The sequence below is a fragment of the Pan troglodytes genome, chromosome X (assembly GCF_028858775.2).
Source record: "Pan troglodytes isolate AG18354 chromosome X, NHGRI_mPanTro3-v2.0_pri, whole genome shotgun sequence".
Classification (NCBI taxonomy): Eukaryota; Metazoa; Chordata; class Mammalia; order Primates; family Hominidae; genus Pan; species Pan troglodytes.
Window position 1 is genome coordinate 19,578,323 of NC_072421.2, and position 14,529 is coordinate 19,592,851.

The following is a 14,529-nucleotide window of genomic DNA, read 5'->3' on the forward strand; positions in this document are numbered from 1 at the left end:
TATCACCCTGTTCTCCTGCCGCATTCCCCTTGCTGAGATAGTGAAAATAGTAATCAATAAATACTGAGGGAACTCAGAGACCGGTGCCGGTGCAGGTCCTCTGTATGCTGAGTGCCGGTCTCCTGGGCCCACTGTTCTTTCTCTATACTTTGTCTCTGAGTCTTATTTCTTTTCTCAGTCTCTCGTCCCACTCGATGAGAAATACCCACAGGTGTGGAGGGGCAGGCCGCCCCTTCAAATGGTGATTAGCTTGGCATATTTAACACAAAATGATTTCTAACAAATGAAACCAATGTAAATTGATCTCAATTTAAAAAGCAAATCAGAAACAGAGTTTAGAACTTGTTACCAGCTGACACTAAAAAAAATGCCTCCTAAACATCTGCACATATCTACAGCAGGTGGGGAGATACAGCATACACTTTAGAAACCGTTCGTGCAGCTCATTCTTTTTTTTTTTAATTGTGGTAAAATATACATAACACAAAAGTGCTCATTCGTTTTTCTAGAGTAGTTAGGGGACCTGCCTAAGATTACTCAGAGAAGGTGATGAGGCCTTGAATGGGTTAGGGCTCTACAACTGTGAACACTAGTTGTGGGGGTGAATGGGTGCAATTCTGCACTTGTGGGCGCATGGCATTTCCCGGCAGAACTGTGCTGGGAGTATCCTGGTTAGCCAGAAGAGCTTGATGACACAGGAAGGGAAAAAGAGGGCAAACATGAGGGCTACTCACCAACTACCCCCAAAATAAATACAACTAAAGGCTCACACAACTTTTTTTTAATCATTAAAATGTTGGGGAGGAAAGTCCAATCTCACAGATTTGCTTTAATGAGAAGACAATTCTTTTGCTTCTGAGGGAAGGCAAGCCTGGATAGCTGGGTTATTAGGATGACTCAGGTCCTGCTGGAAGTCTTTTACCAACAAGGACTTAAGGGTACCTTTCATGCCTTTGGCCACTGCTTGATGCAAAGGAAGGAAACTGATGAGGTCTCTGTACTTAGGATCTCTTGGCATCAATGGGGAGACATATTTATGCTCAAGGAATGCGGAGCTGTAGCAGGACCTTCAGGAAAGGGCGCACCATGAGCCAGAGTACTCCTGCAAGGACCACGAGGCCTGGGCACAAACGTGTGGCCTCTATCAAAATCATAACACCACCAAGAGCACCCATTATTTACTGTTGCCCAGTAGGTGCCAGACAAGATAGTAGGCACTAATTTTTTCCTTAGAAACACTCAGTGGAAGCAAGTGTTATTATCCTCACTTTACAGATGAGGGCATGGACTCAGAAGGGATCAAGAAAGGTCACACATGTCATTCAAGGCAGAGCAGGGGATTCAAACCCAGGTCTGACAAAAGAACCAAGCTTCATCAGCTCTCCTTAAAGCCCTCTCCATCACAGTCATGAAGGGAAAGGTTTTTCAACTTGGATTTTAAAACACTTTATAGATGTAATTAGAATATATTCCAAGGAAGAAGGGGAAAAATAACCTTGATTTGCCTGCCTACTTCTTCTGCTCTCAACTTGAACATCATCTCTTCCAGGACTCCTCTACTGCTCCCACAAACTGGGCGAGGGGTCCTTCCTCAAAGCTCTCAAAATAAAGACCATCATCCTTCATGTGCAATCTCAAAAGCCAGTAAGCTCTGAAAATTTAAAGTGTTTTCGTAAGTTTGCAGCAAGCTCTTTTGGTGGCAAAAGATGAGCCGAACTAATATGAAACTCTTTTCAGCCTTTACTGAAATTATGTGAATATTCATATTCTGATGTGGAAGTAATAACCTGTTTGATGAAGGGGTGCTGCCCAGATCTGGCTGCAGTTATTATGCTATATATAGTACGTTGTACGCATATTACCTTTCTAAAAGCCAAACATTTCTGATGGGCAAACCACAACTGGTCCAAAGGGTTTCAGATAATGGACTCTGAGGCCAGGTGCAGTGGCTCATGCCTGTAATCCCAGCACTTTTGGGAGGCCGTGGTGAGAGGATGACTTGAAGTCAGGAGGTCGAGACCAGCCTGGCCAAGAGGTCAGGAGGTCGAGACCAGCCTGGCCAACGCAGTGAAACCCCGTCACTACTAAAAATGCAAAAATTAGCTGGGTGTGGTGGCGCACGCCTGTAGTCCCAGCTACTCGGGAGGCTGAGGCAGGATAATCGCTTGAACCCAAGAGGCAGAGGTGTCAGTGAGCCGAGATCGCGCCACTGCACTCCAGCCTAGGAGACAGAGTGAGACCCTGTCTCAAAAACAAACAAACAACAACAACAAAGAAAACAGATTAAGGGACTTTGGACCTATACCTTATGCATAAATGTTACTGCACTACGATCATTTATTCTTGTAACCCCAGCACTTTGTAGAGTGCTTTGCATATAACAGATACACCACAAATATTTCCTAAGTGAGGAAACAAGGCTAAGAAATTAGTTAAGAAGGGAAAATGGTCAGTGCCTTGGAAATGACCATGGCTCCCAACTTGCAGGTCAGGCCTCTAACCCCTGAATGCCACTTCCTTCGTTGACTTTGAAGGCCCTATAAATAGTTGCTGTTGATTGAGGGCAAAAAACATAGCTGCTGTCTTCACTAGGAATAAAAATAGTTCAGTGGTCTTACACTGATGGACCCACACATAATTTTAGCCCAGGAATACAAAGCATAGCAGGCAAATTCATACCTCGGACCACATGGGCAGTGTCATAGGACCCTGTGAGCTTGGGAGCCTTTGGGTCTGACCTGCTACATGCAGTGACCTTTCTAGCCTCACAATTTTCTTATCTGTAAAATAGCAACCAAAGTAGCCCCTAAGGGCTTCCCAGGTGGGTCTCTACCAAGACAGCTCATGGGAGGGACAGTAGCTGTCGCCCCACACTGCAGAGTCCTGCGTAAACTTCAGGAGCTTCTTCACTCCTGTCTACTGTTCTCATTCAGTGTAGTCTGTCCAATCCCCCCACACCTCTTCTCGTCCAAAAAAAGCAGAGTCAGTGCAAAAAGAGGCAGTTTGGACCCGGGCACGGAGGCGGCTCATTCTCATCCTGAACAATGGCCAAAGAATTCTGTGAAAAGTAGCCGTAGCAACAGTTAGGTCCCCTGAATCTTAAGGAGCACGGGGTGGCAATGGGGTGGTAATCACCGGCTAGCAAGGACTAGATTCAAATAGCGAACTCTTAATTGCAAGGTCTCAGGTCACAAGAGGGCCAGACCTGGGAAGGAGAATGAGTTACACGAGAGGGTAGTTCCACACGTTCCCTGGGGGCGGTCCCTCCTTACCTGGTAACACAGGATGGTTTGCTGCACCAGCCGCGCGTACCCGTCCAAGCGGACCCCGGAATTGCTCCTGCTCCGCATCTCCCCGCGGCTCCCGGGCCGCAGCGCCCGATCTGCCGCGTGGGCGCGGGACGTCGGGGCTGTGGCCTCCAAGCGGGTCTGGTTCCCGGACACTCACAGCCTTAGTCGGTTCTTGGGATGGGACCGGGCCGGAGGAGGTCGAGACTTTTCTAAACGCTAGCCCCAAAGTCCGGTTGGAAAGCAAGCCAACCAGAGCTCCGCGCGGCGGGGAGGCGCGGGGGCGGGGACGGGGGCTGGAGCGACGAAGGTCCCGCCTCGGCCAGGCCTGCTGGGCTCCCGACGCTCGCGGGAGCAGCGGGAAACCGGGTTCCGGGAGTGGGGCGAGGACGCCCCTGCCAAGCCCCTTTTACGTCCCGGCGGTCGCGAGGAGGTCCCCCGGGCGCGAAGAAGACGCCAGCCCACCCCAGCCGCCGGGGAGCCCGCCCAGGCCGCGCTCAGCCCCGCCCCTGGCTCTGCCCCCGCCGCGGAGCGGAACCCTCCAAGTCGCGGCCTGAGGGGGAAGGAAAAGGGGGCGGCCCGGGAGAGCCGCTGCGAAATCAGCAACGGGCGGGAACCAGGTTGCCTCCCTGAGTCCCTTCTCTCCCCGGCCGGCTGCCAACCACAGCCAAGGCCAGAGAAACAGGCCCTTCTGCCGCGGCCACCTGGGCGCCTTGGACCCGCCCTCCGGACTCGCCCCCGCCCCTGCCGCGGAGTGGAACCTTTGGAACCCTGAGGGGCACAGGTAAGGGGGCGGCCCCGCCCCGCGCCCTGAAACGACCTCACGGCCCCGCCCACATCCCCGCCCCTGGCCCCGCCTCCGCCGCAGAGCGGAACCCTCAGAGTCGCGGCCTCGGGGGGGACGAAAAAGGAGGCGGCCCGTGGGAGTCTAGGGGAACCCGGCTTCGGGCGGCGGACGAGTTGGCTTCCCTGCGTGGTAGTGTGGAGCCCCCCGAGACGGGTGCCAGTCCCACCCGAGGCCGGAGAAAGAGGGCCGCCTACCGCGGCCGCCTGGGCACCCCTCTGAGGGTCAAGATTGTAGTCCCACCTCTGGCCCCGTCTCCGCCGCCTAGCGGAACTGGAGTAGCGGGACCCAGCCCGGAAGAAAAAGGCGGAAGGCCCGGAGAGGTGCCCCAGCGACACCTCTGGCGCCTGTGACCCCGCCCCTAGCCACTTGGGCGCCGCTTCCTCGGGCAGGTTCGCAGTTCATCTCCCACGGGTCTACAGCTTGAAACTTGGCATTCATTATAATGTTTCGTGGCTGCTGATAACCTACAGTTCACAATCTTCGGCCTGGTATTCATTGTCCACCAAAATCTGGCCCACATAGGAATTCACTGGACAGCTAGACTAATGTAATCAATTTCCGCAAGCTCTTTTCCAGTCTCCATGCATTTACTCTATGCTTGACCCCTTCGGCCCTTCTTCCTCCTCCTTGACTAACTGAAGCCTATCTTTCCCTTAACGGCCAGCTCAGCTCCTCTATTAGCCTTCCCCATTTTCTGAATTTCTGTAGCCATTGGTTTAGTAAGAGCTTAGGACTTAGAGTCAGTTCATTTTGAGTTCAAATGTCAGTTCTGTCATTTACAAGTCGTATGACCTTTGGCATCCCGTTTTACATGTTTGAACTTAAGTGTTCTCATCTGTAAAATGGAGATAATCATAGCACCTACCTCACAGGATGACTTAAGATCAAGAGGATGAATATAAAGCATTTAGCACAAGCCTGGCTAGTAGAAAAATACTTAATAAATCATAGCTAATTTCGTTGTCACTTGGCCACAATGTATTGCCTCCTGTTGTTATTTATGTTTTCATGTGTGGATGAGGCATATTTTCCTAATTGGAATGTACGTTATTCATTGAAACAGTCTTTTGGTATCTCCTACTATGCCTGGTACAGTATTGAGCATATAGTTGGAGCTCAATTAATGTTGCTCGCATGAGTAAATGAAATCAGTCCTGCTTAGCTGCGTTCCCTTATGTTTGGTCCTTAACCAAGTTTATATTAGATATTCCAGAACATAAATCTATGGCTTTACTCTGTCACTCAACTAAAGCACCAAACCCCACATCAGCTCACATATTACTTCATATAATACTTTGTTTTCTTAATATTGGCTTTTGAATTATGCAGTGATCCATGTGATGTGCCTCCATGAAGAATTTGCTGTGGTCTAGGGGTGAATAAAACTAGACATTGTTATCATCACTAAACGTTTTGGAATCTGAATATGTACTCTTGCTAGAATTTTCATGTATTCATCTCCATCTAAAAGCTGGGATCATTGCTTCTTTTCATTGTGGCTTTTGTTTCCATTGGGTCCTTCTTTAGGAGTTGATTTTGCAGCCATATGGGAAATAACTGATGATCTTTGCTCCTTATCTGGCATTTCCACCTAGTATAGAAACATTTTCAGTTTCCTGACTTCATTCTTCGCTAATTCTGCTATGCACATTTGCACCCCTTTTGGTGTATAGGCAATCTACATGCTTCGGCTTTGGTCTATGCGATTGCATAGCAATATATAAGCTATGTTATTCAATAAGCTCAAAATTCTGGGATAAAACCAAGAAGGAAGGCTACTCCGTTTTAGCTTTTAAATTTTTAAAGCAAATTTTAGTGATTCATTTTGGACCAGAAAGCTGTGCTATATAATAAATCAGTCTCACATTTTAGTATCCTCATATCCCTGAGGTGCAAAACCTCCATATCTTGGTCCCCATATCCATGAAGCCATTCTCTGGTTATCACCAATAGAAACTTGTCTCCAAGTCATTTCTCAAATATTTGTCAAGAATCAGATATAGTATAATGATAGGGAATGTTATTGTTTCTGAAGCTGATTCATGATCTCCATAAAAATGAAGACCCAGAACTGGACCCTGGGGTAGCACCATGTATGATTTTTCTGACCCCAGCCAGAGGATCTGCCATCATCCTGCCACAGAGACTTCAGCCCAGGTAGTTTCCAGAGAGCCCCATGTTAACATCCAAGGTGGAAACCAATAAATGTTTCTCTTGTAGGGTTCAGGTCTTTGGCTCTAAAGAAAATCACTCCATCTTTGACCCAGAAGGTCAATTCTGAATGAATTTGCTGAAAATGACCAATTCACCAAATTTAGTTATTTCTATGATAATTTAGTTGACTGGAAATCATTTTTTCATTACATTTTGAAGAATGTTGAATTTGTCTCTGCTCCAGCTTCTTGTAGCTCGTTTGAGACTAAGAGATAAAGAGAGGAAACACCAGGGAACATAAGATTTCTTCACAGTGAGGAATATATTTATTAAATATATTTAAAAGAATATATTCTAAAAGAACATATATTCCGTTTTTGCCTGCTCTGACTTCTTGATGCTGTACCTGGAGACTAACATGAAAAGAAAGCAGTATATACTGGCCAGGCGCAGTGGCTCACACCTGTAATCCCAGCTCTTTGGAAGGCTGAGGCTGGTGGATCACTTGAGGTCAGGAGTTCAAGACCAGCCTGGCCAATATGGTGAAACCCTATCTCTACAAAAAATACAAAAATTAGCCGGGCATGGTGGCAGGTGCCTGTAATCTCAGCTACTCGAGAGGCTGAGGCAGGAGAATTGCTTGAACCCAGGAAATGGAGAGTGCAGTGAGCCAAGATTGCACCATTGCACTCCAGCCTGGGTGATAGAGTGAGACTCTGTCTCAAAAAAAAAAAAAAAAAAAAAAAAAAAAAAAAAAAGTATACACTGATAAGAATTCTTCAAATTGAAGATTATGTTCTTATGTCTACCCAGTCTTTCCTTTTTCCTTTCCTTCGGACTCCAACTAGAACAGCAAGGAGCAGAGACAGAGACAAACTAGTCCTTAAAATGCTGTTATGGAGACAAAATGACACCAAACAAGTCCACTCTGTGAATTGGTTATGCTGTAAATTAATCTTTGTCTAAATGGCCTTTGACAAACCGACCGACTCCTAGCTGACCTCCTTAGACATACCCAGTATCCCAAGTGAAGCTGTTTCATCGTTTTTTGTTTGTTTGTTTTAAAGACACGAGGTCTTTCTGTGTTGCCCAGGATGGACTCCAATTTCCTGGCTCAAGCGATCCTCCTGCCTCCGCCTCCCAAGTAGCTGGGACTACAGGTGCTTGCCTGGCTTGCTTCACCATTTTCAGTAAGAACGATCATGATGCTGCTCACTGAAGTCAGCAGACTTCCTTTGTGGGGTTAATGACTGCAGTGTGTTTTGAGGAAAAACAAAACAAAACAAAAAAAACTACTCCAATATTTTGAGGAAATACTTCTTTAAATACTGGCCTCTGCCCTGACACTCCTTGCCTCCTAATATTGGCACCACCTCTGTTTCCTTACAATAGAGTCTCAGAACATGGGATCAATCTTAGACCCAAAGGAGGATGCTTCTCAGAAACACTCTCTGTCCTGCCGTACGTCTGTCTAAAGTAAGAAAAATAGATGAGAGAATTCTGCTTAAGGACCACAGCACAGACACAGTAGGAAAAATAAGGGGGTGGGACCTAAAGGATACTGGACATTGTGCATCCTTTTATGTATATTTTGGTTATATAATCTGTTTTGGGGGATTGATTTCTGAGGTCTCACCCCTCTCCCAATCTAGAGGATCTCACATCTTCCTTTGAATTCAGTACTCGGCATCTTTGTGGGAGCTGAGGACCTTGAAGAAGAGATTGCTCAGAGACCTCTTACGAGGGTGAGGCCAGCTTCCCGTATTTGGGGATCCCACATGCTAACCAGCAATGCAGAAATCCCAAATCCTGCTCTCACTTTTCAGTAGTCCTACCTGTTTGACACTGAGGAAGCAGATACTTGGATGAGATCTGAATTGGGTCTTGTACATTGCCTACAGGCCAAAGGCAATGTGTTGAAGAGATAATCTTGAAAGAGTAATGGGAAAGGAGACCTCAGAAACTGATCTCATGAGGCAGAACAACCCTTGCTCTAATTTCACAGTCACAGGGTACCTGCTGATTTCCAAAAGATGTTACTGTTATGTTTGTCTTCTTAAGAGATGGTGTCTCGCTCTGTCGCCTAAGCTGGAGTGCAATGGCACAATCGTGGTTCACTGCAGCCCCAAACTTCCAGGCTCAAGCAGTCCTCCATCCTCAGCCTCCTGAGTAGCTAGGAGTACAGGCACACAACACTATGACTAACTAATTTTTAATTTTTTGTAGAGACAGGGGTCTCCCTGTGCTGCCCGGGCTGGTCTCCAACTCCTGCACTCAAGCAATCCACCTGCCTCAGCCTCCCAAAGTGCTGAGATTACAGGTGTGAGCCACCATGCCCAGCCAATTGTGTTTGTCTTAATCAGCATGTCCTACCACTTCCATGCCAGGCCACCAGGGAAAGAGACTGCAGATGTTTTTTCTCTGTGAAAATTACCAAACTTAAAGATCTTAACTGCAAATTTATTTCATTGATTTTAACATTTTTGATTTTAACATATAAATACAAGAAAATTAAATAAATCAGAAAAGAAATATTGCAAAGACAAGTCAGCACTCACAGAAATGTGTATTATTACTATGGTTAGTCTGAGATCCAACATTCACTTGAAATATATGCAAGAGAACCTTAGTGAAAGACTTAACTAAAAGGGGTTTGAAATGTTCCTAATAAGGATGTACTTGAGGCACTGCTCAAGCAGATGTAGGTAGGAAGCAAGATAGACCCTGTATATAACTAGGAGCAATCAAGGCTCGATACATGTAGCAACAATAGCAGTGTAGGACAGTTCCCTGTTCCCAATAGCTACTCCCCTTGTCACTGTGCATTCTTCAAGACACATTTAAAAAACAATTATAGCTCTGGCTGGGCCAGAGTGTACCAGTCATAACAATCAACAATGTACCATGCAGTTGCCTTTTAAAGAACAGCAATATGATTTTTTTCCATATATATGTACCTTTTTAAGAGAAGGAATCCTAGTCCACTCTCCTGTTCCTAAAGGCTCTGGGGATTTGAGAAGCGGCAGTGTATGTACCTCATCTACGTTCACAATTTTCCTGACACATGGTCTGGATGACAGTTCATCCCTCTCTGTGGCCAAGGTATAAAGCTAAACATCTTGGAGCAGATTCTATAATCTGACTACTGGGGATGCGGTCAGGGGATGGGTATTCATATTGGATGCTGTGTTTGGCTGTACAGGTCGTGCACCCAAGAGGGTGAGTGGGGCTAAAATATGGTCTCTCCACTCTGTTTGTCAAACCATGAGCCCATAGGGCTGTGTCTGCCCAGTGGGGGCATCTTTTCCTAACTTGCTCAAAGGCACTGTATGAGCTAACTGTGGCACTGTCTGCTTACATTTTCCCAGTCTGGCTGGGATCATTATTTCTTGATTTCACTGAGGTTTCTGTATTTCACATCCTATATCATCTCCAAAAGGAGCTTTAGGATTCGCGGAACGAGCAAGGATTTTCTGAATTATCACGTGAGACAAAACAACCATGATTCTACAAAGGAATACATTTACACAGTAGAAAATAAATACAAAAAAATGTAGAAGTAAGATTTTTGACACATGGGTCACTAGAATTTAGCTTATATACAACAAAGGCATGCACAACTAAACTCACCAACAGGCTGAAGTCAACAGTTGCTTTATATGATGTTATCAAAGATAACTTAGCCTCTTTAAAAGGTAGCTGAAAGTTCACTACCTTTTTTTGTTTTCTTTATAGGAGTCATTCTTAGTGTATTGTTTAAAACCAACCTTCTTATAAAATGAAAGATAAGAAACCAAATCAGAAATGTCTAAAAACCATGGTGTAATGTCTTGGTTTCTTCTTGTAATAACAATCATCGCCCTTAATTAGCTTATGCTTCTCCAGATGTTGCCGAGAATAAAATGAGTTGATTTTCATACATCTCACATTGTGTAAAAGGTAAAATTGGACATTTCACACTGTCAATCATCATGCTTTGATTTTAGAAGAAAGGAATCACATTTGCTCAATAAAGTGTAAGCTTCCCCGCTTTGAAGTCCTTCTGAGAGCCATACGGCCTTTCCCATTGCAGGAATCTTCCTTCTCGTTAAACATGTGCTGTTTTCCAGTGAAATCGTGAAGGCACACATCTCCATTCTGAACACTAAAAGAGACCCCATTCCTCTCTGTAGAAGCATTTCCTGTATAAGGAAACACAAAGCGGGTGGCATGAAGTATCCACAGAAAGCATTAAAAAGCAAACAAACTTAGACATTGCTTTATTCTTAAAGATGTATTTGTAAAATATGTTTTTAAAAACATTTGTGATATATGTTCATATTTTATTTATTTTTCATTACTTCCCTAAGGCCACTCAAAGTAAGCATACCAAAGTGGAGATTGCTTCAGAAACCAGTTCTCTATGGCAGTTTTTTTTTTGTTTGGTTTTTAATGAAACAGTCAAAATCTGAAGCAAGGTAATATATTAATAAAAGGCCCACTTCCTAACTCTGGTTGGATATGTTTTGACTTCAAGTAGCAGCATATGTATAATATAAGCTAAGGTAATACTTTGGTCTCCCAAAAGGTTAATGTTAACAGAGATCCCCATATGTACCCTTAGGAAGTTCTTGGTTCCCTAGGTTCCTATAAAATGAAACTTTGTACCAGAGAAACCAGAGCAACCAGCTACAACAGTCATGGCAAGAAGAAATCATCTCTCTTGTAGATTAAACCAGCTCCTCTGACTAAATCAGGACAGGACAAATTCCCAAGAGGAAACTACCAATTCCAACTTCAGAGTCCAGGCCAGGGAGCAGCTGGGCACTCAAGGGTAACTGTTGGTTTGGACGTGGGCCTTCCCCACCCCAAGCAGGCCCTGAGTTATAGGGGAGCACAGGTGCTGGCCTCCTCTAGTTACTTGGCACCATCCTTCTGATCATTAGACCATTGGGAGACTATACACAAAGCTGAATAATAAGCCCATTTGTTAGTTCATGACATGATTATGATAACAATGATCATAACAGTACTGGGACACTTTATTATCTCATTTAGAGCCCTGCAGGGTGGGTACTATTGTTATCCCCATTTTGCAGATGAGGAAACGAAGGTTTCAGAAATTAAGTGCTCTCCCCAAGGTCACACATCTCAGAAGTAATGGAGTTGACGTGTGATGTTGCTTCCAAACTGTGATCCTTGTGGTCCTGGGTACCAAATGAGATGGCTGCTGGTACCCCACCCTCTAAGGCAGCTCAGAACTGAACTGTGTAATATTCATGCAAACTAGGTGATGAATATGGTTAACGTAGCTCCATCTGTGACACAGATCAAATAGGGCATGTGACTGTCTGAGGCAGCTGTTTGGATTTAGGCATTTCGGCTTGAGGACATTTTGGTGCAAGAACAATTTGGTCTGGCATAATAAATCATTAAACTTCTAGCTTTTTTTGTTGTTGTTGAGACGGAGTCTCGTTCTGTCGCCCATGCTGGAGTGCAGTGGTGAGATCTAGGCTCACTGCAACTTCTGTCTCCTGGGTTCAAGCGATTCTCCTGCCTCAGCTTCCTGAGTAGCTGGGACTACAGGTGTGTGCCACCACATCTGGTTGATTTTCACATTTTTTATTAGAGATGGAGTTTTTCCATGTTGGCCAGGCTGGTCTTGAACTCCTGACCTCAGGTGATCCTCCTACCTTAGCCTCCCAAAGTGCTGGGATTACAGGCGTGAGCCACTGCGCCCAGCCCTAGCTTTCTTTTTTGAAATTGCCAATTCCATTCCTCATCTATCCCAGATGCTGGGGCGAGGACTGAGGAGTCAGGAATGGTTATCTGACATGCATATTATGTGATATTAAACACTGAGCCATTTTGGCAGCCTTAAAATGTACCCCCATCCTCACCGTCAAGCATCAAAAGTAGCTGTGTTAAACAACTGTGGTAAAATGTGCTGTTTCCATGAAATCTGATTTCCCAAAGGATGACAACATGTTGATAGAGCTAGGCAGGTGAGGCTTCATCTCTGAGCTCTTTCGAGAATATGGACAAATCTGGTTTATGGATTCAGAGCCCCAGATGACCCTGCTCGCTCCTTTGATGTCTCTCCTTTCAATTTGCTTTCTCACACTAACGTACTAACCAGCTGTGCTCCCCACTGCCTCGCCTCTGTTTACCTACATTGAATCATTCCTGATAGAGCTATTTGGTGTAGAGCCCAGAGCTTGCTTTCTGGTATCGACAGTAAAGAGCTAAGGCTATACAACAGTTATTTCTCATCTTTTACAGCAGTGATTCTCAACTGGGGGCAATCTTGCTCCCTTCTTCTCCCCGCTCCCCTGGGACAGTTGGCAGTGTCTGGGGACATTTTGGGTTGTCATAACTGGGGGCAGGGTGCTACTGGCTCTAGTTGATAGAGTCCAGGGATCCTGCTAAATGTCCTGCAATTCCACAAAAAAGAATTATCCAGCCCCAAAATGTCAATTGTGCTTGAAGTTGAGAAACCTTGATTTTGAGGCATCCTATGGTATTTTAAAAGCCTAGACAGGCCGGGCACAGTGGCTCACACCTGTAATCCCAGCACTTTGGGAGGCTGAGGCGGGAGGATCACTTGAGCCCAGGAGTTTGAGACCAACCTGGACAACACAGCAAGACTGCATCTTAAAAAAAAAAAAAAAATTAGCCAGGCATGGTGGCATGCTCCTATAGTCCCAGCTACTCGGGTGGCTGAGGTGGGAGGATCACTTGAGCCTGGGAGGTCGAGGCTGCAGTGAACCGTGATCATACCACTGAACTCCAGCCTGGGCAATAGGAGACCTTGTCATAAAAAAAAAAAAAAAAAAAAAAAAGTCTAGACACACCAGCAGGACTGTCCATCTTCAGGAAACTGGAAAACTGGTAGATGTATGAACCTTCTCACAAATTTATTTGAGTTAGCCATGAAAAGAACTAACATCCTAAAACAATGAATACAGGCAAATTCTCCATGGAAGGAGAAACTATACCAGCAGAGCTTATGTTTTTATAAGAATGCAAAAGATATATTAAGAAGCAAGAGAAGGTAAAAATAGATAAGGTAAGCTTTTATGAGTAATGAACAGCCTGGTCTTATGAAAGAAAGAAAATGTAACAGAAGTTTTAGCTAGAAATGTCAGAATTAATGAGTAAAGGAGGCACGGCAGCAATAATCTGTTCAGATATTGGTCACATATATGGTCACCAATACTGGTCACAAGTCATCTTCCAGTATTTTGACATATTCATGGGGATTTGGGTGCTGTCACAAGACAGCCACATTGTGGGAAAGAATTAACAAACATGAAAAGCAAAAAATAGGAAGGTTTAAAAGTGTTGGCTGGGCGCGGTGGCTCACACCTGTAATCCCAGCACTTTGGGAGGCCGAGGTGGGCAAATCACTTGTGGTCAGGAGCTCGAGACTAGCCTGGCCAACATGGTGAAACCTGTCTCTACTAAAAATACAAAAATTAGCTGGGCATGGTGGCGGTCACCTGTAGGTCACCTGTAATTCCAGCTACTCGGGAGGCTGAGGCAGAATTGCTGGAACCCAGGAGGTGGAGGTTGCAGTGAGCTGAGATTGCACCATTGCACTCCAGCCTGGGCAACAAGAGTGAGACTCCATCTCAAAAAAAAAAAAATGTTGAACATGTATATTATGATAGATGTAATAAAAATTGCTATAGTCTTATCAGCTATTTTAGGTACTGCTCTCAGAGAAATAGCACAATACTGAAGTCTTTGGACAATAGTTAAGTGAGGATTTAAAATGTTAAAATTTTTAGGTCATCATCAATTCCCACTATGAAAAACCAAATCTTAAAAAATCGTTGTTCCAGTATTTGCTCTATAATAAATCAATTTGGATTAGTAAACTTTCTCTTCTGTAAGGGAACCACATTTTGATCCACTAGTCATATATGTATTAATAGTTACTCACTTTGCTTAGCCAAAATGCCAATAAAGGATAAAACTATTTTAAAAAATAAACACTAGCTTGAGAAATACTATATTGAGACATACATACCATTCCCGCTTGCGTGTACTGAGCAATCATTATTCACTAGCAGTGTGGTGGAGTTAGTGGAGTTACTGCTTGACTGTAAGGAATTTGAAGAGCTGGACACTCCTTGGTTTACAGTCTGCTTCTTTAAACCATTAGTAGCAGTTTTACTCCAGTCTACAGCAGAATAAGCATTACAGAAAAACAGGGCAGTATGTTGAAGCTCAAACGCAAGAGACAGATCACAGTGT

At 44.8% G+C, this 14,529-nt stretch overlaps 3 protein-coding genes across 16 annotated transcripts in view; 1 reads left to right on the forward strand and 2 right to left on the reverse strand.

Moving 5' to 3' along the window:
• Window positions 1–4,073, reverse strand: part of PHKA2 (phosphorylase kinase regulatory subunit alpha 2) — a 91,725-nt gene extending 87,652 nt beyond the window's left edge. For 4 of the 7 annotated variants that reach the window (XR_010154899.1, XR_010154898.1, XM_063804864.1 and 1 more), the window contains exon 1: window positions 3,273–3,808. Coding sequence is in view for 5 of the 7 variants with exons in the window: in XM_063804864.1 (XP_063660934.1) it covers window positions 3,273–3,350 (78 nt within the window). In the remaining 2 variants the exon portion in view is untranslated. Of the gene's footprint in view, window positions 1–3,272 lie in introns of all 7 variants that reach the window. The other 3 variants (XM_016943188.4, XM_016943187.4, XM_016943186.4) reach the window with 2 other exon arrangements.
• LOC134809367 (uncharacterized protein C10orf95-like) overlaps window positions 3,468–14,529 on the forward strand; it is a 73,080-nt gene continuing 62,018 nt past the window's right edge. Inside the window, exons 1-2 of the mRNA XM_063804893.1 lie at window positions 3,468–3,477; window positions 3,536–4,071. Coding sequence (XP_063660963.1) covers window positions 3,468–3,477; window positions 3,536–4,062 — 537 coding nt within the window. The 3' untranslated portion in view covers window positions 4,063–4,071. The remainder of the gene's footprint in view (window positions 3,478–3,535; window positions 4,072–14,529) is intronic.
• Window positions 8,728–14,529, reverse strand: part of ADGRG2 (adhesion G protein-coupled receptor G2) — a 136,771-nt gene continuing 130,969 nt past the window's right edge. For 6 of the 8 annotated variants that reach the window (XM_016943191.4, XM_016943198.4, XM_016943195.4 and 3 more), the window contains 2 exons: window positions 14,303–14,455; window positions 8,728–10,469 (listed from right to left, as the gene is read on the reverse strand). In XM_016943191.4, the coding sequence (XP_016798680.2) occupies window positions 10,285–10,469; window positions 14,303–14,455 (338 nt within the window). In that variant the 3' untranslated portion in view covers window positions 8,728–10,284. The remainder of the gene's footprint in view (window positions 10,470–14,302; window positions 14,456–14,529) is intronic. The other 2 variants (XM_016943205.4, XM_054676260.2) reach the window with 1 other exon arrangement.